The 27,382-nt window shown below is 43.4% G+C and overlaps 1 protein-coding gene across 1 annotated transcript in view; it reads right to left on the reverse strand.

Annotated features, from left to right (window-relative positions):
* Positions 1–27,382, reverse strand: part of SYT14 (synaptotagmin 14) — a 408,651-nt gene that overhangs the window by 223,031 nt on the left and 158,238 nt on the right. The window contains exon 4 of the mRNA XM_082249765.1: positions 26,189–26,383. Within this exon, the coding sequence (XP_082105891.1) occupies positions 26,189–26,383 (195 nt within the window). The remainder of the gene's footprint in view (positions 1–26,188; positions 26,384–27,382) is intronic.

Genomic DNA, 27,382 nt, shown 5'->3' on the forward strand with positions numbered 1-27,382 from the left:
ATCCTCTACCTGTGTAATGTAAACACAGGCAGGAGAAGTGATGCAATCTTCTCTCCTGGAGCCCTTTCGGTTCCAGAAGCAACCGCATGTAAAATGTGAGTATACAATCACTACTCTAACACTACCACACATAAGCACACTTTTAAACCCTTGATCACCCCTGATCATCCCCCTAGTTAACCCCTCACAGTGTGCACTATATACAGTGTATACAGATTATTACTGATCACTGTATTAGTGTCACTTGTGACCCTAATTTGCGCTTGTGATAGGCCTAGATAGGTTTGGGGCACTGGCCATCTATCCCCCAATAAAGGTTTAACCCCTTGATCTCCCCCAGTTAACCCCTTCACTCCCTGTCACACTGTACACTACATACAGTATATAGCTAATTACTGATCACTGTATTAGTGTCACTTGTGACCCTAATTTGCACTTGCGCTAGGCCAAGATAGATTTAGGGCATCTGCCAGTTCACCCCCAGTTAACTCCTTCACTGCCCTGTCACAGTGTACACTGTATACAGTGATTACTGATCACTGTATTAGTGTCACGGATGACGCTAGTTAGTGTCACTGTCAGTTTTATTATAGGGTCAGGGTCCCACCACATTTTCTAATAAAGTTTTAACCCCCTTAACCGTTATTTAGCGTCAGTTAGGGTCAATCACAAATTGCCAGTAACACTAACACACACACACACTATACACCTCCATTACTAGTATAGTGTTTGAACAGATCTATATCTTTGATCTGATCAGAACTATACTAGCGTCCCCATAGTTTAGTGTTCCCAAAACGCGGTGTTAGCACGATCAGCACCGACTCCTGCCAGCACCTGCATTTAGCCCCTCCGCCCAGCCCACCCCACCCAAGCAAGTGCAGTATCAATAGATTACTGTCACTTCCAAAACACACAAAACCGCAGCATTAGAGTCAGGCGTGATCTCTGCTAGCACTAGCAGTTTTTTTTTGTAGCGGTTCAAACAGTCCATGACAACCAGGTGCTTTTTTACCTGTGAGTCGCACTAGGTACCTGTAAATTTATTGGCCAAAATGTCAAGTCAGAGGTACTCTCGTGAAGAGGCCTAAAGGATACTAAGCATGACCAATGAAAGCGATGGGAAAGCCTCACAGTCAGAATCAGGCTCAGTATACGAACCTGTAGACAGCAGCAGGACCCTGATAAATAGCTATGACGACGGAGTGGTCCCGGCTAAGGTCAGGCGTACCCAACCCCATTCTTCTGTTGCTGAGCTGCAACATCCGTATTGTTCTAGTTTATGCAGCAGAGTGTCAGTATTAGTGCCACCCAACCTTCTGGTGAACTGGCAAGCACCAGCGGCCTAGTACATCCTAGTCATAGTCAAACCAGCACTGCAGTATCACTTGGTGACGTGGTGAGTCCCATAAGTGCAGTTCAAGCTGGTTGTGGTGGCTAGCACAAGTAGTGTCCCGCAGCCACCAAGAATTCAAAGACAGGCCCGTAGAGCCCATAGTGTCCTTCCTCATGCGCCTGCAAATCCCAATTGGCAGCCCACAGATTCTGCAGCGCCCGTACTTCCCCCCATTCACTGGCCAACCCGGAATTCAGGAGGAAACAGCTGATTTTAATTCCCTTAATTTTTTTGAGCTGTTTTTCACAGAAGATCTGTACAGATCTATTGTGGATCAAAGCAATTTGTATGCTAACCAATTCCTCGCCGCCAATCCAAATTCGAACCTTGCCAGACAATTTGGCTGGAAACCTATAATGGTTCCCGAATTTAAGACCTTTTTGGGCCTATCCCTCAACATGGGCATTACTAAAAAGAGTGAGTTGCGGTCATATTGGTCCACTGACCCTATTCACCATATGCTCCTTGTTCTCTGCTGCTATGGCCAGGACTCGATACAAGCAAATCTTGCGGTTCATGCATTTCAATGACAATGAAATCTATTGTTCTCAGGGTGACCATGGATATGACCGGCTCCACAAAATTCAGCCCCTCGTAAACCATTTCAATCAAAGATTTGCAGACTTGTTTATCCCCCAACAAGATGTCTGTGTTGACGAGTCCCTGATTACATTTTCTGGCCGTCTTGCTTTCAAGCAGTTTCCCCCCAGCAAGCATGCCAGATACGGGGTCAAGATGTATAAGCTCTGTGACAGGGCCACAGGCTTTCCGGGGTTTATGAGGGAAAAGACAGCAATCTGGAGCCCTCCAACTGCCAAGACTACATAGGGAGCAGCAGCAAGATTGTTTGGGAATTGGTGTCACCCTTATTCAGAAAGGGGTACCATTTGTACGTGAACAATTTTTATTCAAGAATGACACTTTTTAGACACCTCTTTCAATTAGGAATTGGCGCATATGACACCATGCGATCTAATCGCCAGGGCTTCCACCAATGGCTTGTAAATACCCAACTTAGTCAGGGGGATAGAGACTGCTTGAGGTACGATGAATTGCTCGCAGTGAAGTTGAGGGACGTTTTTGTTCTGTCTTCCATTCATCATGACTCGACAGTCCAAATTACTATGGTCACTGGTGTTGTTGAGAAGCCCCTCTGTGTCCACGACTACAACCGTAAAATGGGAGGGGTGGACTTCAACGACCAGATGATGGGACCATAATTAATTGCCCATAAGGCCAGACGCTGGTACAAGAAAGTGTCTGTGTACTTATTTTGATTGGCTCTTTTCAACGCCTATGTGTTATACAAAGCGTCTGGACGAACTGGATCTTTCCTAAAACTCCAGGAATAGATCATCACAGCCCTTCTGTTTACAGAAGGTGCTGTGGCCCAACTTCCTGATCAAGATGCAATGAGCCGGATGCGAGACTTTTGTATGTGAGACTTTTTGGCAGTGTAGCTGTGTACAGGACCCCGAAAACCAATCACCGCCTTCAGGGTTGCTAAGGGCGTAAATTGTTGATTTCCCTCCTCACTACCTATTACAGCTTCGGAGGCCATGAAATGCCAAGACAGCACAAAACTCCCCAATTGACCACTTTTTGTAAAGTAGACACCCTGAGCTATATGTTGAGAGGCATGTTGAGTATTTTGTAGATCTTGCTTTTTTGGCACAAAGTTTGGAAAATTGAAAAACGAAAAAAAGAATACATTCTTTTCTTTCTTCATTTTGCAAAACAAATGAGAGCTGCAAAATACTCTCCATGCCTCTTAGCAAATACCTTGGGAGGTCTGCTTTCCAAAAAGGGGTCATTTGGAGGGGTTTTGTGCTATTTGACATTTCAGGGCCTCTGAAACTGTGATAGATAGTGAGGAAGTAAAATGCGCAATTTATGCCCTTAGAAATCTTGAAGGAGGCGATTGGATTTTGGGGTCCCGTACACAGCTAGGCTCCCAAAAAGTCTCACACATGTGGTATCCCTGTACTCAGGAGAAGCAGTAGAATGTATTTTGGGGTGTCATTCCACATGTACCTACGACATGTGTGAGCAATATATCTTTTAGTGACAACTTTGTTTTTTTTTTTAAACACAAAGTGTAATTTTCCCGAAACTTGTGGCAAAATATAAAATATTCCATGGACTCAACATGCCTCTCAGCAAATAGCTTGGGGTGTCTACTTTAAAAAATGGGGTCATGGGGGGGGGGGGGGTTGTGCTATCTTGACATTTTGGGACCTAGGAAACTGTGATAGGTAGTGAGAAAGTGAAATGAGCAATTTACGACCTTTGAAATTCTGAAGGTGGTGATTGGTTTCGGGGTCCTGTATATGGCTATGCTCCCAAAAAGTCTCACATATGGGGTATCTCCATACTCAGGAGAAGCAGCAGAATGTATTTTGGTGTGTAATTCCACAGATACCCATGGCATGTGTGAGAAATATCTCATTTCAGTGACAACTTTGTGTAATTTTTTTTTTCAATCACTTGTGACAAAAAAAATGTAATAAATATTCAATGGGCTCAACCTGCCTCTCAGCAAATTCCTTGGGGTGTCTACTCTCCAAAAAGGTGTAATTTGGGGGGGGGGGTTGTACTGCCCTGCCATTTTAAGCACCTCAAGAAATGAAATAGGCAGTCAAACTAAAAGCTGCGTAAATTCAAGAAAATGTACCATAGTTTGTAGACACTAACTTTTGCGCAAACCAATAAATATACGCTTTTTGAAATTTTTTATACTGGAGACATGTGACTGAATACGTTTTGGCCTAAATGTTTGACAAAAATCGAATTTGTTGGATTTTTTTTTTTTTTTACATTTACCAGTTAAAGCAGCGCAGTGCCAAATTGCAAAAAGTGCTCTGGTCATTAAGGGGGTAAACGTTTCCGGGGCTAAAGTGGTTAAGATAAAAAGCCTTCTGTGTGTAGCAGCCTCCCCAGCACCCCCTAATACTTACCAGAGCCCCATCTCTATCCAGTGATGTCCATGAGTCCCTCGGCCGTCTGGGACTCTTCCTCCTGATTGTCTGGGACACAGCAGCAGCGCCATTGGCTCCCACGGCTGTCAATCAAAGTCAGTTAGCCAATCAGGAGAGAGGGGGGGCAGGGCCAAATGGCAGCTCCGTATCTGAATAGACACACAGAGCTGCAGCTTGGCTCGGGTGCCCCATAGGACGCTGCTTGCTGTGGAGGCACTTGACAGGAGGGAGGGGCTAAGGGCAGCGAAGAGGGACCCGAGAAGAGGTGGACCCAGGCTTCCCTGTGCAAAACCACCTGCACAGGACAGGTAACTATAACATCGTTATTTTTTTTATTTAAATGAGACATTACAATCACTTGAATTCAGACTGCATATACAGAAACAAATATACTGTTATTTTGGGTGTTTTTATTTGCCAATTGCTGCAGAAGGGTTATCACACTGGGAAGTCAGACCACTGCTTACACACACCACACAGCGGTTCAGGTCTCCAGCAGTCCAACACACTTCCCTGCACACTGCTCCAATAAGCAGAGCTCTTGCTCCTTGAGAAGCGCTGTTGATTGAAGAATTGTACAGGACACATGATGCAGGCTGCTTCTTGTGTGTGAGATCAACATTCCGACTTTCTAACATGCTGCCAGCACAGAATGATTTAAGCTTTGATCTAGTCCTGTGTGTTTTCCATACTGCTGTTTCTGTAACATTTGCCAAGCTTAAATGGCACTCAAAACATTGGGATATAATTTTAAAGCTGAAGTGCAGGCAAACAGCCAAATGCAAAATTTGAACACATATGTGTAGATTGTTGTCACTACCAAATAATTTTTCTCCAATTGCGTTCAGCCAGACCTAGATTCTAAGTATACCAAGGCCCAGGTCTCCAACCTTTCTAAAACTCCAGATAGATTATAAACCAGGGTTTCTCAACTAGGGTTCCTCCTGAGGTTGCTAGGGGTTCCTTGAGCAATGGGCAATTTCTGCCTCTCAGATAAGTTCCCAATGACACCATTGTTTCTTTTAGCTATCTGTAAGGGGGTAATTCTTCCCAATGATGACAAGAGTAAGGAGCATTCTTCCCACTGACTGTCACACGAATGTGTCCTGGGTTGTAAATTTTTCTCCCCCGAGACCAGAAATAGATTTCAAGGCTTCCTCTGTGTTGAAAAGGTTGAGAAAGGCTGTTATAAACTGATTATAAAGTGACTGTAAAGGATTTTTTTTTTAATTACATGCTATACTTACCTGCTCTGTGCAGCCCTGGTCCTCCTCTTCTGGGGTCCCTGGCCCGCACTCCTCCCCTCCTGGCCCCATAACAATTCTCTTGCTAGGGGGGCACTTGCGTGGGCTCGATCCTAAGCTGCACAATCTGTGTCCATAGACCTACACAGCGCAGTTCGGCCCCAGGCCCCCCTCCACCGCTCTCCCCTTACAGGCTGTGATTAACAGCAGCAGGAGCCAATGGCTCCCACTGCTACCTCCATGGCCAGTGAGGAGAGGAGGCAGAGAGAGATCCACTGCGCTGGATCAAGACTGGCCTCAGGTAGGTATAAGGAGGGGGCTACGCACAGAAGGTTTTTTACGTTATTTCATTCATCCTTTATAACCTTTACCTTTAATACCTTCTACTTTTACAACCACTTTAAGGAGGCGTGTAGGGCCATGGAGATACAGACTGCTGCTCTCTCACACAGTGCAGCACTTAAAAAAAAATACAAAAATATTAGTTTTTTTTTATGAATCTTCGCTTTCTGAAAAAAAAAAAAAAAATAAAGCTACAATTGGGCTTTGTCAGCGACTGAGCTGTAATAGAAAACCTCTCATAAAGCAGAATTCTAGAAGTGCACCGTGTTGTATAAAAATACATGTAGAAATACTAGTATTTATTATTTAACTAACTGTGCAACCATTAGTTGAATGAGATAAATATATACAGAACATGTCAATGCAGAGCACACAAGTGAGCATTTGTACAGTGGTGCTGAGGCATGCATTGCAGGGAGGAGAGTTGGTGCAGTAGTGAGTAAATTGGGAGCAGTTGGGATGGTAAAAACAGGGTTAGAGATGGCAGTCAAGCACAGTGGTGAGAGTTGTTGTTGGTGTGCAAGTTGTGCGGTGAGGAGGATGAGGGTCATTTGTTGACTGGCATGAAGATGTAGTGGTGGGGTGGTTTCAGGTGAAAAGGGGAGTGCAGGATTAGTAGTACTGAGGGAGGTGCTGACATGGTGTTGGTGAAAGCCTCCGCAAAAACATGTCAGCTATTACTCCAGATCCAGTCTTTCTGACAAGCAGATCTCTAGCATTTGCTTCAGGGCTTATGAAGAACCCAGTGCCCATAGTACTCTGCATCCTGACATTGAATCTCCATAACAACCAGAACTCCTACCTCTGAATTTGAACTTCCCTACATCCCAGAGATTGCACCTTTTTGCCACTGCAAAACACCACCCCTGTTTTCCTTGCCTCTGCTCCTCCTTGTCACCTTTGCAGGGACATGCAGAGATGAGAAGAGACTGAGCCTGAAGTGTCTGGGCTCTTTACCACTTAATCCTACCTCTAGTAAAATAACCTCCTCCCCAGTGCATCCTGTAGAGACCAGTCAATCCTCTCAGCCTCTGAGAACATTTTACACATTGAGTGGATTACCGTAGCAAGGAACATTTCCATTATTGACATTAATATGAAGCTTTTCCAATGTGACAGTCAGGTCCACCATCCAAATATATTCTTTATTTTTATACATTTTATTTGAAATATAACATCACTTCTCTCCCCTTCTGTATTATTATTTTAAACATGCAATCTCTAAATCATGTAACATTTTACATTGTACTTGTATTCACCATTTACAGAAGGGATAGGATTAATGTTATTCTAATAACAATATTACATTGATAATAACTAAAATAAAGCGCACTACGCTAGAGAAGACAAGGCCGCACTTGAGGCCCATTATATTTATTTAGTTAACCACCATTTCATAGGAGTCTTGCGCTCTTTAAAATTGCTTCAGACATTCATTCACTTAGTAAGGCAACACATGCACGCAATTTTAAATAAAATGCGTTAGGGCACCTGCACAAAGGCAGGATACTCATGACAGGCTGAAGCAAGTCCAGAAGACATAAATGCAGATACAGTGGAGGAGGAAGATAGAGATGGCTGAGCAGGATAAGGGCAAACAGCCAGCAGCTTTGTCAATGGTTCAATGATTATTGGAACACCACTGACAGATGGCTAACCTATGATACACTGTTGGACAACTGACCGGACAGGGAAATTGTATGGAAATTACTTAAAGGGGATTTGGATTTTAAAATATGTATATATTGCATATATTGGCAGCTCTTAGATGTGGTGGCTGCATTATTTCTTTTTTTTTTTCGTTTCATGTCCATGCCATTTTCTCCACTGTATGAAGCCATGGTTGTCACACTGACTCAGCTTTAATCTTCTGCCTTTGTTTATCTCCATTATATGGTGGATTTATGGGATTTGTAGTTTACACAATAAAAAAGATGTGTGTTCTTATTTAAAGTGACCCCCAACTCTTCTTCAAAAATAGATTCTACTTAAGTATGTCCCTTCTATTGCTCTCAGCCTTCCCCAAATTTCCAAGTCCTTTTTCCTGCTGATGTGCTCCAATTTCAGAGGGCGGCTATGTTCGTTCTCCATGGACCCTCTGTATGCAGGAATGTAGCCACCCTCTCTTGCTCACTTCCAAGATAGACTATGGACTATAGGATGTGTAGTGTGCATAGAGCAGTGTACATGACCACAACTAATATGCATTACTCATTTCCAGTGGATGTGAAGTAGAAAAGGAGAGGTTTAGGAGCAAAATATTTTACAAGGAGGCAGAAAAGCACAGTAAGAAAAAAAAAATCATAAAAAAAAAAACAGATTACAGAGGCAATATGTAGTTGATGTGTATAGAATTTTTTTTTCATAAAATAAAGAGAGAGATTATTTAGTGTCACTTTACACACAGAAAGGGATGTCACTGCATTTTTTGCAAGATCATCAGATATTCTCTGTGCTTTCTAAAATGTTCTGACGAACGCAGATCTAAAGGATTGTTGAGATGCAATAAATTCATTTTTTTGTTTTTGGATTTTGTCAGGGCTTGACAAATCCCTGGTGACCAAAAATTACATCCTGGTGCCTGGGCTTTTGTCAGGCCGTTCTCAGGCATAAGCAGTTACTATTGCCCGTTGCCCTGGACATGTAGTTCCGGGTGCCGAGAAGCTGGTTGCTGGCCACACAGTAGGCTAGTTCTGAGAAGGCGTCTATTATCGTCCTTCCAGAAACTAGCCCCCTCTAGGCCCCCAGCGTGCTCTGTGATCGCTGCGCCCTTCGGACACAGTCACAGATTGAGGTAAAGGGCCAATCACAGTGGCCCTTTACTATGTGATTAGCTGTGTCCAATCACAGCTGATCTAATTCTAAACAGACTTGCTGGTTATCAGCTGGCTACCAGCAACTCTGACAGGCACATTTACACTAATGATCAGTGCCCTAATTATCAGTGCCAATCAGTGAAGAAAAAAGCCTTTTTTTTTTTTTGCTTGTTTAGAAAAAAATAAAAATCTAAGTGCGACAGCAATGAAAACTGAAAATTGGCCTGGGCGGTTAACATCTATAAAAAAAACATAAAAACGTTAGCTCTGCTGCTTAGTCACAGCAGAGCTAAAGTTTTAGTTTATTTCTTTACAAACCAGCACTTCGCATAATCTCTGTGTGTAAACCTGTGTCGTGCATCTGTAAAGATACACATCAGGGCTACATAAGAACAGGGGTTTTGTCCCTGAAAATAAAGCTTTGTTGGTTAAAAAAAAAAAAAACCTGGCTCCTAACTTTTTAAGCTGGTTTCCTGGATTCAAAGCAAACCCTGGGTTTAGTTACACTTTAAAGCATATGCATGACTGTGTGCCCTTCTGTATTGAGGGACCGTGGCATACAGTAAATGCATACAGTAGATAGACTGCTAAATTATCTGCTGTCATCAACTATTCATCATCACTATTGTACAGCATCCCATCCAGGGGCACGTTTACACAGAGGGATCCTACCAACAAGTTCAGAGGCTTCTGCATGTGTTGTCAAATTAGGAATAGCAGTTTAAAGTGTTTGCAAATAAATCTTTTCCAAAATGCACTCCAATTAGTATGTTTCTATCACTTGCAAACATAAGAGGAGTCTTAGAATTATCAGTGTTCAAAAAGACAGTAATTACAAAAAAAAATCCACTTTTGTCACAAATAAATTAATTTAATGACTGCAAAACCTGTCATCCCTCAGTGCTAACCACTGGGAAGACCAACAGCCAGACATACAATACTTTCCGGTGTGCTTACCTTTAACATAAAATAAATCCATAAACATTTGTCACAGGAACTTTTTTTTTTTTTTACAGATATACATTGTGCCCGCTAATAATATACATTTTAATGACATTACATAGCAACAACTATATATGTTATAGTTTAAAAAAAAAAAAAGAAAAGTGCTGTTGACATAACTGTAAAAAGAAAGCTTTACATAGCCATCTAGAGGCCTAATGTAGGCAGTGCACAAGGGATTGTGTTACTAAAAATGACTTTACTTTGGTGAATGTTAATAAAAAAAAAATTGTGATCTCATTTACAATCCCCTGCCTTGATTTGCTGGAGTCTGAACTTGTTTTTTGGTGCAGGTATGCAATCAGCAGGTGTGCAGGATAATTGCAAGAGTATGCAAATTAGTGTTCTAGGCTAAATAATAGGGTTTTGCATTCATCATATATATTTTTTTTAGTTTATTGAGGGACACAGAAGTTCAGATGCTGGACAGTTATACTGCCATCTGCAGAAGTATTGGTTACTAAAAACAAAAATATAGTAGTTCAGAACAACCCATTCTCAGTCCCTTAATGGACTTCATGAAAAAGATATGACAGTTAGTACAAAAATCTGATTTTCCTTCTCCACTGAGGCCCACAGGAATTCAGATACCGTTGGGACTTCCAAAAGCAGTTCAAAAGAGAGGCGAGAAACTCAGAAAAAACACTAAGGCCCCTTTCACACATATGGTCCATTTTTCATCCACCCGTTGACGGATGAAAAACTGACATCAATGCATCTCTATGTAAAAACGGATGACAAAGGATGATCATCCGTTAACATCCCTTTTCATCCCTTTCCATCAATGTATGTTTTTTGGAATGGATGAATGTCCTATTTTTCATCCGTCAAAAACGGATCGGACAAAAAACGGATGTAAACGGACAAACGGTCCGTTTTTCATCCATTTTTGCATTGGTAGTGGATGTAAAAAAAACGAATGAAAAACTGATACATTTTGACGTGACTGAACTGATGAACTGAACCGACCGTATGTGTGAAAGGGGCCTAACAGTCCGAACAAAAGACAATTGGGGACTGCCTGCAACCCAAGAGTCACCTGAAGGACTAACGCCTGAAGGGATAGGAGAACCTACAACCATGACCAGGGGAAATCATAAGGAATTAACCTAATCCTTCAGAACCCAGGGGTACAGAGGAAGGAACATTATTCTGTGAGAAAACACAGAGAAGAGGGGAGTAGCTGGAGCGAGTGCCAGTAGCAAGGGATTAGCCTGAATGCCTACAGACAAACTACCCAAGGCACTAAGACCAGACTCGCTTGTAGGCCTTCCAGGCCAGCAGTAATGGGTTCCCTGTGTTGCTCCTAGTGGGGGTGCAGGCTGGATTCCTCCTCACCTAGTTCCACTCCTCGGGGTTTAGGAGCCAGGGTTATATAAAAAACAAATGCTTTTTTACTGTATTCCTTCAACTCCTTTGCAATGATGATCTCTGTTCTTCCTGTCTTGCCTCTCGCTTTGTTCACATGGCGTCTTCTGCTTCTGATTTCTCATGTGAGTCCATCTTTTCTTTTATATATATATATATATATATATATATATATATATATATATATATATATACAGCCAATCAATAAAGGATTCCATGTCCGTTGGCTTTTTTTTTCACGGACATGGAATCCTTTATTGATGGGCTGTATATACAGTATGTACTGTATGTACCATACCGTGCCAATGTCCCTGGTAGCTGGAAATCACAAAAGTAGACACTGCTACTCCAGTGATCTCTACTTGCTTCTGGGTCAGGTGTTGAGCGGGTGGCAGAAAAAAACGCTCACAGTGTTTAGGCGCTTTTGGCAGCTATTCTAAAGAGAGGCCAGGTACTTGTACTACATGTGTTTAATGCACATCAAAGAATATAGAATTAATTTAGAACAAGAATGACTACATATATGTATAAACCATTTTAATGATAATGTTATTTTAGATTGTAATAGATGTCCGGAATGCTGTTTTATTTTTAGCATTAATATTCTGGACTTTCAACAGGCTTGGCCATGCCAAGAGCTGAATATCAAAAAGCGGATTGTATATATCTAGCCCAGGAGAGTTTGAGGATGTAATTTATGTTCATACATGTCTCTGTTGCAGATTTTCCAAGCCTGTCCCAAATTCCAGAGGCTGGAGGGTTTCAACTGAAAATAGGCAAGATCAGGGCATAACTTCAAATGTTCAGGATGAATCTTGGCAGATCCTACAAAACCTCAGACTTTCATCTGGAAAGGATTGCCTATTGGAGATATTCATGTACAAGTTATGAGCCAGCAGGCATTTTTAATGAAGTAGGAAGTATGCCTCCAGTGATAAGGCTCAATAAAGTTAAGCACCAGCTGTAAGGGTTTTGGGCACATTGACGACTCAATGCCTGGGATTTGTTTAGCCCTGTTTTGAAAGTATATTAACATAAAACTCAAGTGTAAAAGACAGTTTCCTATAAATTTCTATAAAATTGAAAATATGATGCAGATTATGTGCAACTCACTTTATTAAAGAATTGGAAGAGCAAGGGGTTTATGGCAGAACTCAGAATCAGAGCAATGTCAAGGGTTTTTAGGAAAATTCACTTTCTCCAACTAAATTAATCTGATGTTAAAGATGAACTCTTGGATGAACCTGTTTACACCCAAACTTCCTTTTTACCATGGGCTGCCAAAACACAATTTTTGTCTTATTAATGTGACTGGAAAACTGCATTTTTATTCACTATGTCATCACTGAATTTTCACCAAGCTCATAAAAATGTGTCCAGCTGCCAAGAGAAGGATCCTATAAGACAGCCTTTTTCAACCAGGGTTTTCTGGCACCCTGGTGTGCCTTTTGAGATCTTCAGGGGTGCCTTGGCAAAATGCCTAAAGATTGCCACAATTTGTTCAAAAATTGCCAGCAAGGCAGTCTTTTTGTTACTCAAAGCCACAGGTTTTACTGTGCAGCATTATAACTTTGGGCACCATGTGGACCAGCCACTGGCATCCTATGTACAGCACGTGTACATCATCCTTGTTTGCCCCTCTCTGTCAGGACTGGGGTCATGTTAGCAAAGAGAAGGAGAGAAAGTGATTTGAGAACATAAATACTAGAATTCTAGCTAGTGCCAGTGTGCAAGGGTGGAGGAATAAATCCCTTCTAATGTTGGGTGGGCCATGTGTGTAGATGCTGCTGCGATAGGTAAAACTATTAGTTTAGTTTTTTACATTCTAGAATGGATTGGCTCATGATTGTGCAGAATTTTAAAGCGCAGAATTTTAAAGTGTGCCTTGACTAAAAAAAAAAAAAAAAAGTTGAGAAGCACTGCTATAAGGTGCCTACACAACATCCTATGTGTGTCATTGAACAGGGAATGTCCAGTATGATCCACAGACTGAATCCTCACTACAGGCAGCTCTGGTGCGAAAATCTCAGCGCCGCCTTGAAAAAACTACAAGCGGGCAGTAACAAGATTGATCACAGTGTTCAAAGAAAGGAAGCAGCGGCTATCAGAAACCACTGCCCTAAAGATCTGAGATAGACGTATTTGAGGTGGCAGTACACAGAATGTGCAGCAAGGAAATGAAAAATAAACACAACACTGTTAAATTAAGAAGAAATAGAAAGGGCGCAAAGTACGTATGGGTTAAAAGCAACATACTTTTTTTGCACTTACTCACTTACATTAAAAAGTCCTGGATTCTGTGTACAGAGCTGGTGTGGTGTACAAGGCAGCCCCCTCTGCTTGTTCCTGGTCTCCTGTCAACAGCAAGAGTAAGCGCTAGAGATGCCGCCATTTTCCATCTCTCGTGGCAGGAATTAAGCAATCACATTCAAACTCATGTTAAATAGGAGTCAGCACACACCTGCCATCATTTAGCACTTGTCGCCCGCCCGCCCACTGCCAAATGACGGCGGAGCAGTGTGGCTCTCGTTCTGGGATGATGTCATCATATGACAACACCCTATAACGGCTTGTTCCCAGGACAACCCGCGACCACGATCTTGGTAGAGCGCCAATAATGTGTTTTTTTACACATGTGATCAGCTGTATCCAATCACAGCCGGTCACATGTAAATGCGGAAGTGCCTTTTATCGGGCGCTCCTCACCTCACACTGTCAGAGTGTGTGGCGAGAAGAGCCGATCAGCAGCTCCTCCTCGAAGGGGAGTCCAGGACAACTAATCAGGGCACTGATCATCAGTGCTGCCCACCAGTGCCCATTAGTGTGGCATAATAGTGTCACCTCATCAGTGCCCTTTAGTACAGCTTATCAGTCCCAGTCCCCTTTAGTGCTGCCTCATTAGCACACATCAGTGAAGGAGAAAATTTACTTAGTTACATAATTTACTGACAGAAACTAAGAATAACTTTTTTTTTTTTTTTTTAGTAAAAAATAAAAAACCCAGTGGTGATTAAATACCACCAAAAGAAAGCTCTATTTGTGTGGAAAAACATGATAAGAATTTCATTTGGGTACCGCATTGCATGACCGCGCAATTGTCATTCAAAATGTGACAGTGCTGAAAGCTGAAAATTGGATTAGGCGGGAAGGGGGTGAAAGTTCCTAGTATTGAATTGGTTAAAGGGCCTCTGATTAACTCCAAATAAAGTATAGCTGTTCTAGTAGGTCTTTCCTGACATTTTATTAGGTGCATCCTACAGCAAAAGCCATGGTCCGCAGACAGCTTCCAAAGCATCAGAGGGATCTCATTGTTAAAGGGATCAGTCAGGAGAAGGGTACAAAAGAATTTCCAAGGCATTAGATATACCATGGAACACAGTGAAGACAGTCATCATCAAGTGGACAAAATATGGCTCAACAGTGACATTACCAACAACTGGACGCCCCTCCAAAATGAATGAAAAGACGAGAAGAAAACTCATCAGGGAGGCTACCAAGAGACCTACAACAACATTAAAAGAGCTGCAGGAATATCTAGCAAGTACTGGCTGTGTGGTACATGTGACAACAATCTCCCGTATTCCTCATATGTCTGGGCTATGGGGTAGAGTGGCAAGACATAAGCATTTTCTTACGAAGAAAAACAATCAAGCCTGGCTAAATTTAAAAAAAAAAAATCTGAAGTCTCCCAAAAGCATGTGGGAAAATGTGTTATGGTCTGATGAAAGCAAGGTTTAACTTTTTGGCCATAATTCAAAAAGATATGTTTGGCCAAAAAACAACACTGCACCTCACCAAAATAACACCATACCCACAGTGAAGCATGGTGGTGGTAGCATCATGCTTTGGGGCTGTTTTTCTTCAGCTGGAACAGGGGCCTTAGTCAAGGTAAAGGGAAATATGAACAGTTCCAAATACCAGTCAATATTGGCACAAAACCTTCAGGCTTCTGCTAGAAAGCAGAACATGAAGAGGAACTTCATCTTTTAGCATGACAACGGCCCAAAGCATACATCCAAATTAACAAAGGAATGGCTTCAGCAGAAGGAGATTAAAGTTTTGGAATGGCCCAGCCAGAGCCCAGACATGAATCCAATTGAAAATCTGTGGGATGATCCGAAGAGGGCTGTGCACAGGAGGTGACTTCACAATCTGACAGATTTGGAGTGTTTTTGCAAAGAGTGGGCAAATCTTGCTAAGTCAAGATGTGCCATGCTGATAGACACATACCCAAAAAGAGTGCTGTAATAAAATCAAAAGGTGCTTGAACAAAGTATTAGTTTAAGGCTCGATTCACACTAGCGCGACTTGTCAGCCTGACAAGTCGCGCTCCCTCGCGGTCCATTGACTGCTACAGGACCCGTTCTAATAGGAGCGACACAAGTCGCTCCGACTTAGAAAAAGGGTCCTGTACTACTTCGGGGCGACCTCTGAGCGACTTGCATAGTATTCCATTATGTGAAGTCCATGCAAGTCGCTCCGAAGTCGTGGTGCATGGGAATGCACAAGTCGCCCCTGAAGTAGTACAGAGTCGCGCCGCCCCAGTGTGAACCGACTCTAAGAGTGTGCACACTGATGCAACCATTTTATTTTATTTTTTTATTTTTATTTACCTCCACCTAAAAGATTTCAGTTTGTTGTTCAACTGAGTTGTACAGTTTAGAGGTCACAATAAAGGTGGACTTTCTGAAATTATTTATCTTTGTCTCATTTTTTTACATCACAGAAACCTGACATTTTAACAGGGGTGTGTAGACTTTTCATATGCACTGTATATGTCACTGAAAAGCTGATTTACTTGCTATTTATTAGTTTGTGTTTTTGGTGTTGGGGTAAGACAGTAAATTTGCCATTTGTGGTATATTTGCACAGACTGGAGTTAAAGATCTAATGAATACTGTTTGTTTACAAGGACATTAGATATCACACATACATTTGTTGATGATCTTATTTTAATTATGTGAGATCTGAACACTTAATAAAGCTGCATACTCTTTGAATCACCATTGGACAACTACTTAGAAACATTCTTTCAGCCAACCTACATTAGTCAGTTGTATGGGTTCCTTTGTACTTCAGGTTTGCTCTTCTACCTCATACAATAGGCATGCCTCTGGGTAAAGGATAGAGGATCTTTGGAAATGACCAGAATCTCACAATGAAATGATTTTCAAGTAAAGAAGGAGATCGTGGAAAATATGATGGGCATTTACTTTAAGGAAACCTGTCATGAGACAGGTGATCTTTCTTTCTAAACAGGCTGGTTTCCATGTGGATTCAATACTTTTTGTCCATGATCTAAATCAAACACCCATAATTAACTTTCTTAATTGTATATTTGTTACTGGTCGCAGGCCAAAAGCGGTAAAGTCAACAAGCAGCCAGACAAATGGAGGTCAGAAATGGCAAGTTTACTTTAAAAGCTTAACTCTGGGCAAATATTAAAGCACAGGTGTCAAACACAAGGCCCGCGGGCCGAATGCGGCCTTCCAGGCCATTTCATGTGGCCCTTGCACCTCTCCCACAGTCTCTGCCTTCACTTTGTCTCAGTAGCCGGCAGAAGAGAGGACAGAACTCCTTTGCCAAATCCTGCAATTCTCTGTGCTGCTGCAGAAAGGCTTGTCTTTGCCCCCCCCCCCCCCTTCTCAGCAGTCTGCATGCAGCAGACAGGAGGGCAGAACTCTTCCTACAGATCCTGCACCTCTCTGTGCAGCCGCAACATCACCGTGTCTCTGCCTCCCCTGGTCTCAGCAGACTCTGTAAGCTGACTCCAGCCCTCCTCTGGTCCTCCCCCAGACCTTGCACTTTTTTCTTCCCAGATCAACCTTCTTCCTGGCAGTAGAACAAGGTAGGGGGGGTGCATTGTGATGTAAGGAAGAGTTGGTGACTCTTGACTTATGATGGTGGGGGGGCTCCTGACATCTCATGTGAGGGTGTGGGGTGCTCTGGACATCTAATCTTACAGATATAACCGGCCCTTTGAGGACAACTATAATGCTGATGCGGCCCGCGATGAAATTTTAGTTGGACACCCCTGTATTAAAGAAACCTTGTCCATAAAATCAAATATGGCACAAAGGGTAGCTGCAGAAGATGACTAAAGTTTTACCTCTCTACCAAGTGCTGATTAATCATTAATTTGCTAAGACACTGACACTTCCAGGAGTGTCAATCTCCTGTGTCTCCTCCAGCACTCAGTGGTTCTTTACAGGACACAGTAGTGGGGGGGGGGGGGCAGCAGCACTCGCAGTGCACATGTGAGGATTTCAAACTAACATGAGATGGCACAAAAACAAAGGGATGAACTTCTCGCTGAACTTATCATTGTAGTGATGCTCCAATGTTCTCCAATCATCAAAGGCAGGGGTTTGTCCTTACCAGGCTGTGATTTTGCTGCAGTGGAGATCAGGATCTGGATATATCACATAGGGGTGCCTGTACCTCAGAATAGGCTCAAACAAATTGCAAATCATTTGCTAGATAAAATAGTATTTCAAATGCAAAATAAGATTTTTACTGAAGTTCCTTAAAAACATTTTTTTGGAAAGAAGAAACATGTGTCAGGCTATTTTAAACAGTCCTCTCCCAATATTGAAAGAAAGACCGTATAGTGTTGTTTTGCTTCTCTCTCACGCTTCATAACTGAGATAAATCTGTAAAAAAGCTCCATGTTCTAATTTTATTCATTCAGTTTGCGAGACGGAGAAAAAGAACTGTGTCTCCCTCCGACCCAGCAGAATTCTTTACATTTTATTTGCCAAGGTTAAACTTCATTCCTCTCTGATTTGCCAGTGACAGATGCAGTCTTAGCAGGAGGTAGGCATATATACATGAAGACGTACTGCACAGCATTATAAGCAACTACTAATTATAAAACAACAGATTAAGTAGCAATATACAAAAGATATCTAACATATGTCCAAGGTCTAAGTTACTGTTCCACAGTTTAAAGTGATCTTGTGCTTTTTAACACTGGGAAAATTGACAGGTTCTCCTTAGTGTGGGAAACCTGATGAGCATTTACCACTTTCCCTGTGCTCTCTCTGAACCATGGGCCAAGCAACCCAAGATTACGGTTTATCTTTTCAGTAGCTAGGCAACTCAAAGCTTACACGACGGGGCACTCTTCCCCCATTATTGCATAACAGCACTTAGGCCTGGCAACTGGATGATCCATATCTGAAAGTATTGGGTATTTCTATAGGATTGGGTGGGGGGGTAGATGTATAAAAGGAGACACCTGGAAATTAAATTACAGGGAATTTGTTACTTTGCCCAGTACAATAAAAAGCAAAGATTTACTTTGACCACTTTGCTGACTGGACAGCCGTGCAATACTGCAGTATTTCTCTTGTTGTGATGCCCTACTCACCAATAGCATATGCTTTAACTGTATCTCACCTTGGGCGCTCTCTACAGAAACTGACTAAGATAGAGGATATTAAAGGATCACTATACCGAAAAATATTGCATTCTGGTGATTATATGGGTTTTTTTTTTCACATACTTCTATTTTTCTTCTTATTTACATGCAGACAGAAGTTGTCCAGCTAAGCGTAAGTTAGGACAGAGTATCATGTGAGAGAATAGTTTACAATTATTAACTTTGATTCCTAGGATTTAAACATAAAATGAAAAATCTGCAGTTTTAAGTGCTTTGAAAGTGTTAGCTGGCATTAGGCTTTCGCTTGGCAGTTGTTGGTAACTTTACTCCTTGCCATCGCAATGTGTGCCATGATGCTCAATGGAACAGTGATTGGCCACACAGTAAAGACGTCATCAAGCATCTGTCCTACCAAGCTCACAATGATCAATAATAAACAAAACGAATAAACAACACTCAGTCCAGATTTGCAAACATAGTTGCGCTGTGTAATCAAACTTAAAAAAACATATATTATGTTCATAAAATTGCATAAACAAACAATAAAATGGGATTTTTGTACTTACCGTAAAATCCATTTCTCTGAGTTCCTCGACGGACACAGTGCTCCATAAATCATAACTAGTGGGTTATATTGCCTCCTCCAGGAGTCAGACTAGGCAAAACTAAAAATACCATGGGCCGTCCCCAGCTGGTATAAAACCCCCCTCTCTGCTCTAGGTAATCAGTTTAATAGCATGCAGTATTGGAAATATCAGAACTCCATAGAGTGGTGGGTGCTGTGTCCGTCGATGAACTCCGAGAATTGGATTTCACGGAAAACACAAAAATCAAATTTTCTCTTTCCTTCATCGACAGACACAGGGCTCTATAAATCAGAACAAGTGGGACGTCCAAAAGCAGTACCAAAAGATAAATGAGGGGTGGGGAAAATAACCCAAGTCTAAACATAAGAGCCCTTAACCAGGACACAGGAGCCCCGTCTGAAAAATAAAGGTTTAAAGAAAAAAACACCCCTCAAGAGGGAACAGCTGCTCTTAAAAAGCAGCCTGCAAAACTTTGCGGCCAAAAGAAGCATCTGCAGATGTCAAAGTATCTACCTTATAGAATTGTGTAAGGTATGTATGGACAACGAAGTAGTCGCCTTGAAAACTTGCCATATTAAAGCCTGATGATGGAAGGCCCAAGAAGCACTCAGCGCCCGAGTAGAATTCACTGTGACAGGGAAATATGGAACCTGACCTTTAATGGAACAGGCCTGAGTCTCCGTCTATGTGATTCATCTGGCGATGGTAACCGAAGAAGCGGCCAGCCCTTTTCTTGGTCCGTCCGTAACCACAAAAAGTGAGTCTAACCTCCGAAGAGACTCCGTAGCTGCCAGATACACCCGAATCGCACAAACCACATCCAAGATATGCAAGGCAAATTCCTTGGGATGAGCCAGCTTGGGACACAAGGAAGGCACACAATGTCCTCATACAAATGGAAGTACCACTTTAGCCCTATGGACCACTAAATAGGGACTGCGACAGGATAATGCCGCCAATTCAGATACTCTGCGGGCCGAGGTAAGAGCCACCAAGAATGTCACCTTCTGGGATAAAGTAGGCAAGGGAATCTCCCGAATGTTCTCAAATGGAGTTTTCTGCAGAACCAAAAGTACTAAATTTAAATCCATTGGCGGCAAAAGAGACCGTACAGGTGGAGCCACATGTCGAACCCCCTGAATGAAGGTACAAACTAAAGAGTGCGTGGCTATGGGTCGCTGAAAGAAGATTGCCAAGGCAGACACCTGGCCCTTGATGGAGCTCAAGGTCAACTTCTAATCAACGCCCTATTAAAGAAAGGTTAATATCCGAGCCACAGAAAAGGATCGAAGATGAGCGCCAATCGACTCACATCAAGAAATGTATGCTTTCCACATACAATGGTATATCTTGCTGGAAGACGATTTCCTCGCCTTTACCATAGTAGGGATCACTGATCCAGACAGACCTCTATCCCTCAGTACCTGGCTTTCAATAGCTAAGCCATTAAAACCAGCAAATGTAAAGCAGGATGGAAGATCAGCCCTTGGGAGAACTGGTCTTCTCTGAGAGGAAGCCCCAAAGGGACGTTTACAGCCACCAAGATGATTGGAAGATTCTCGCTCTTGATTCCTCACAGGAACTGTGGAAGAAGCCTTAGCAGAGAATAATACTGGCCTTACCGTGGCCCTTGGATGCCTGTGGTGTCTATCAGAGGACCCAGTGATCTCGCCACGAACTTCGTCATCCTTCTGTGGACCCAAACCTGCTAAAGGCACTGCATATAAGGCAAAACAGAACTCTTCTGAAGGTGGATACCACCAGACTCAGAACCTGTATGCAAAATAGGAGAGATAACTATCTGTGTAAGACAGCAGCCAGTGAATCAAGGCCTGTGGTCCCTGCAGTTTCTGCAGAGGAAGGACCACCCTGCTCAGAAATAGAATCAGACCTAAGTAAATCAATTCCCTGGACAGGGATAGGGGGGACCTTAGGTAGTTCAGAAATTACCTGAACCTTTGCAGGAATTAAATCCGCACAAGGAGACTCAGGACCAAAAAAACCTGAAAAAGGACAAGCTTTGTCCCCTTCCTGGGTACCCCCAAAAGAAACATTCTGCGGATCTCCTTGACGCTCACAAAAGAAGTCCCAGGGGCCAAAAACCAGCGAAAATGTCCCCCCCCCCCCACCCCAATAATGGGTGAGGGCAGACCTTCATGCTGAAGGAGTCTTGTCCGCTGGTCCGGGAAAGCTAGCTCTTGGCCTACCCGACCAAGGTTGCTTTGAACCTCCCGGGGAAGATTTTAAAGATCTATTACCCTTATTCTCCATCCCAGAAGCACAAAATAATATTCTATGGGCTGAGAAGGAGGGCTCTCGTCTGTGGCGAGGCTCCTTCCCTTTCTTTGACTGTGGCAGGAAGGTATTCTCTCTCCCCCCCTCCCCCTGATACCCTTGATGTCATCCAGGGTAGCCTCAAACAAGCAATCGCCGTGAAAGGGCAGATCAGTGAGAGCTTTCTTAGAGGCTTGGTCTGCGGAGCAATTCTTAAGCCACAGCATGCACCTAATTCCCGCTAAAACAGAATGTTTGGACAGCATAGGAGCTGTATCCAAAGACGCATCACAAATAAACTGCAGCCCATGGACCAACTGGTCCATTAAATCAACATAAGCAGCGGGGAGCTGCTCATCACCCAGGCCCTGGCGCAAAAGCTTGGCCCATTCAGTTAGGGTCTGAGACACCAGGGCTGAGGCAAAGACTGGCCGCAATGCTGAACCAGCCATAGTAAACATGCTGCGTGCCACAGCCTCTGCTTTCTTGTCAGCAAGGTCCTTAAAGGATGGGGATTCCTCTACAGGGATAATGATTGCTTTATTCAACCTGGAAACAGGCCCAATTTTTTAAAGGCGACTCCTCAAAAGGGTAACCTACAGCAAAGCGTTTGGGGATAACAAAGGATAATTTTGGTTGTTCCCATTCCTTACAAAAAAACCTGTCAAATTAAGGCACATAAGGAAACCCCTTTGGAGTACGATGTGACTTGTGTGTACCAAATGACACAGCCACGTCCATGGCTACATGAGCCACATCCTCCATTTTTAAAGTCTCACGCACTGCAGTGATAAGTGCGTCTACCAGTGCTTTTTCATTCGCTGTTGCAACAATGAAGGAATCATCCTCACTATGGGATGGATCAGGGGGTGTGATGGATAAGGGGGTGTCCACAGTGGCATCAGGCTCAGAATCAGATGAGACAACCTGAGCAGGGGAAGGCGGGGGACGCTTCCTCCTGGGCCTCTGCCCGAAACTGCCACCTCCATGAGGGGGTCAGTGGGGGAGATGTGACCCTGAGGCTCCATAATGAAAAGAAGACCTTGCAGTACAAAACGATCTTTTGACACCACTAAAGGATACCCTCAAGGCTCAGGGTACCTATCAGCAGAGAGATATCAGGGACCCCTGAAGACTCACCCTACCGACCGGAGGAGCGACCGAGAATTCGAACCTAGCATCATCATGGATGCTATCCCTGTTCATATGTCCCGGGCACAGAAAAAGGAAACTAAGGTGGAAGAGGAGGAGCTTCGGCATCCCCACGAGGCTTCAGTTGTTTCCAGCATCTCCCAGACTAATGGGAAATGGCCCGCATGACATCATCTGGCTACACAAACATGGCCACCAACCAGAGACCAGCCAGACTAAGGTAAATGGCCCCCGTGACATCATCCGACTACACAAACATAGCCGCCAACCGGAGACCAGCCAGACTAAGCGAAAATAGCCACCATCAGCTACAAACACTGAAGCATGCTGCCAGGATCTTTCCTGCTCCCTCTGCAAGGCATGCACCCAGGTGTCTCCTACACTGGGACCCCTCAAGACTACCAGGGCGGGACAAACTATCCCAGGACCCTTTACAGAGTGGGGATAGTGGGGGACGACGACCCCGGGGGTCTTCTGTTGCCCTGGGACCCCCCACCAGACTTTAGGTCCAGAGAGGGGGGAATGAGAGAGGGGGAAGCTCAGCTTAGTGAGGGATTTAAGGATGGGAGGAGGGAACCTGCAGGCACGTCTGACTGTCCCTGGAGGTTACCAGCGTCCACCCCAAAGAAAACCACCAAAAGGGTACTATACTTACCCTTGCATGGTGCGGGTAACGCTATAGACTGAACTCCTCGCCACCAAAGTAGGGGAGCTGTCAGCCAAGGGACCGCTGCGACTCAGACCCAAGCCTTGTTGTATGCGACCCTGCGAGACAGTTAACTTGCGGGCCAGTCTCGGTTCGTGCGGCTTTGTCGCGCCTGACCTAGCGCATAGCTGCGGGTTTTCACGCGCTTGCTGGCTGGGCGGACCACTGTATCTAGATTATCAAGCCTGTCGCCCGGCCCGGCAGTTGATTGTAGATCTACCAAGAGAAAACAAAAAAGATTTAAGGAAGGAGAAAATTGCTAGGACCAGAGATCCCAGTTGGGAGCCTAGGTCCTTACTCCTGACTAGATAGATTAAAACTGATTACCTAGATCAGAGAGGGTGGTTATATACCAGCTGAGGACAGCCCAAGGGCGTAGCCAGGTGTTTTTTGTTCTGCCTAGTCCTACTCCTGGAGGAGGCAATATAACCCACTAGTTATGATTCATGAAGCGCTGTGTCTGTCGATGAACGAAAGTGAAATCAAGTCCACAGATGTATCTTGAGACCATATTAATGGATCTGATCCGCAGAGCTCATAAAATAGTGTCCGTCATTCAAAAATGTGACTGCAACAAAATTGTCATCCGTTAGCCCACCACCTACAGTGGGGAAAATAATTATTTGATCCCCTGCAGAGTTTGTAAGTTTGCCCACTTACAAAGAAATAAAGGGTCTATAATTTTGATCATAGGTGTATTTTAAATGATAGCGACAGAATATCAACCAAAAATCCAGAAAAACACAACAAATGCTATAAATAAGTTGCAGTTTGGTGAGTAAAATAGGTTTTTGATCCCCAAGCAAAACATGACTTAGTACCTTTGTGGAGAAACCCTTATTGGCAAGGAGAGGGGTAAGACGTTTCTTGTATTTGGTGACCAGGTTTGCACACATCTCAGGAGGGATTTTGCTCAACTCTTCTTTACAGATCTCTAAATCCTTAAGGATTATTGGCTGTCTCTTGGCAACTCGAAGTTTCAACTCCCTTCATAAATTTTCTATGGGCTTAAGGTCTGGAGACGGACTAGGCCACTCAATGACCTTATTGTGCTTCCTACTGAACCACTCCTTTGTTGCCTTGGCGGTATGTTTTGGGTCATTGTCATTGTAGAAAACCCATCCACGACCCATCTTCAGTGTTCTGGCTGAGGGAAGAAGGTTCTCATCCAAGATTTTACCAAACATGACCCTGTCCATTGGACCCTCAATGCAGCAAAGGCAGCCTATACCTTTAGCAGAGAAACCGCTCCAAAACATAAGGTTTCCACCTTCGTGCTTAACTGTAGTAATGGTGTTCTTAGGGGGTCATAGTCAGCATTTTGTGTCCCACAGCACTTTCTCCCAATCCTTATCGGAAACATTTAGATGTTTAATAGCATAACTGTACATGTGCTTTCTTGAGAAGGGGGAACTCCCCATCTTTGGAGGAACAAAAAGGCTGACTATGAATCTAAGAATACCATCCCTACAGTCAAGCATGGAGGTGGAAAAATTACGCTTTGGGGCGTTGAGGGGCCAATGGATGGAGCAATGTATTGTAAAATTTTAGATGAGAAACTTCTTCCCTCAGCCAGAACAGTGAAGATGGTTTGTGGATGAATCTTCCAGAATGACAATGACCCAAAACCTACCGCCAAGGCAAAAAGTGGCTCAAGGAGAAGCACATTAAAGCCATGGAGTGACCAGGCCAGTCTCCAAACCTTAATCGTATAGAAAATTTATATTAAAATTTATGAGAAACTGAAACTTTGAGTTACCAAGCGACATCCAAGAAACCTTAAGGATCTGAAAAGAAGAGTGAAGACTTCCGTGCTTGCCAACAGGGGTTTCTCCACCAAGTACTAAGACATGTTTTGCTTGGGGGCCAAATAATTATTTTACTCACTGAACTGCAACTCAATTTATAGCATTTGTTTCATGTGTTTTTTCTGGATTTTTGGTTGATATTCGGTCTCTAGCATTTAAAATACACCTATGATAAAAGTTATAGACTCTTTATTTCTTTGTAAGTGAGCAAAATTACAAAATCTGCAGGAGATCAAATAATTATTTTCCCCACTGTACATAAGGCTTTCGTAAAAGGGTTCAACTACATCTAAGACTACTGTGTCCACATGGTGACAATGCTACAGTGAATTTACTGCAGAACAAACAGATTGTGTAACAGAAGGTGGAAAATCAATGGATATACCGGCAGGATCCATAACTTAAACAACTAGATTACAAGGGGAAAAAAAAAAACGGTTATGCTAAAAATGTTAATGCTACTGACAGACTGCATCATATGTTTGTTTTTTGTTTTGTTTGCCCATAGTTTCACTATAAGCCCCGGTTCACACTAGGGCGACCTGTGAGGCGACCTGGTCGCCTCACAGGTCGCCGCAGGTTGCCTCCCATAGGGAAGCTGCGGACCCGTTCTAATAGGAGCGACACAAGTCGCTCTGATCTAGAAAAAGGGTCTGGAGCTTCTTTGGGGCGACCGCCATAGACTTCAATGTTATGAAGACTGTGGCGGCCGCTCCGAGGTCACGGCGCGCTGCTCGCACCGCGATCTCGGAGGTCGCCCCCCCCGGGAAGTAGCGTCGCGGTAGTGTGAACCGGCGCTTAAAAGATCCTGTCAGCAACCTCAAAAAATTGCAGGTAAAAGCGCAGACATATTAGGTATTTTAAATGCTTAGACTGGCCATAGATTATACAATTTTCTTTCCTAGATCAATGATTAGCTGCCACAGTGATCCCAAGATCAGGAACGTATCCTACCAGCTCCTAATTAGTGACCAGGGCTGTTGGTGACAGCACAGTCACAGTGTTTGGGGCAGAAGGCTGAACAGCGGTCCAAACTTCTCACCAGGGCCCTTACTTCAGTAGCTTTTCCACTGATTCAACAATTTTATCAAAATAAAAAACAGAGCTGGACAATGTGCCATTAAATCTTACCTTCATCTGCAGAGACTTCGCTGCTGTAGCCATCGTACTCTGCAGACAGCGGGCTATACTTCTGCCTGGTTTCCCATGAGTAATTCTGCTGCTTGTCTGAGGCAGGCCGAGAGCCATGAAGCCGACTCATTGCTTCATGATATTTACCAAGACCTTCATCTTCACTCTCAGACGATGAGCCATGCAGGTCTCGGCCTAGTCAAAATAAACATAAAGCTTGAAAGTTTATCTCGGTAGTCAGTAAATATGAAGAAAAGTGTGAGTAGTTCTGTAAGATAAGTGTGAAAATAGGAAGATAAGTGTGTTTACTTCTGAAGAGCAATAATATTAAAAGGACAATTTTAAATTGTATCTTTAGTAAAAATATTATAGTAATTTCCACGTTGTATATCAAATATTTATTGGGTTTGACATTCCTTCCTTCTATTCGCTGAGACTTCCCCGCTACCGCCGTTCTCCCGGCTGGACCGATGCGTGCATGCGCGGCAGGGGCCGTCGGGCGCAGGCGCAGACACTGGAGCGCACCACGCTCTCAGCAGACCAGGAGATAGGCATCACCCGCCAGGATACAGGAGCACGGATCGGGTTTCCGGTGCACTTAAAGAGGCTATCAACGTTAGGAGGATGTTGGCATGCTGAATATCCCCAGTCTACATGTGAGTGCAATATTCATAAATCTGACAACTTTTAATAAAATGGAGTTACACTAGGTCGGATGTGCGCCCTGTCTTTCTTTTTGCTTCATCAATTATTTAGCCTGCCTCTTTATCTAAACAACCTTGATGTTTGAAAAGGTTTTGAAGATCACCACACATTTACTTTTTATTTACTTTTTACCCAAAATTCTGTGACATGTATTCCCTGTGCCCTGTAAGCAGGCACTGCTGTGTCACGCATCTCACAGAGCCTGCCTTCTGAACTACAGAGGTGCTAAGAGAAGTTTCAGGAGGTGGAGTCAGTACAGGAATCATTGCTAGTAGGCAGCAAGGTACAGAGGTGCTAAGAGAAGTTTAAGGAGGCAGAGTCAGTACAGGAATCATTGCTAGTAGGCAGCAAGGTACCAATGGACATGTAGTCCTAAAAAAATGAAAAGTAAGCCAAAGGAATTAGCATAGGAGAAGCTGCAAAAGCATGCAGGGAATTCAAGCAGTTGTGGAAAGAGATGGATGTAAAAAATGTAAGGGGCTGTAAAGT

The sequence above is a fragment of the Pelophylax lessonae genome (assembly GCF_965119305.1).
Source record: "Pelophylax lessonae genome assembly, chromosome: 3".
NCBI lineage: Eukaryota > Metazoa > Chordata > Amphibia > Anura > Ranidae > Pelophylax > Pelophylax lessonae.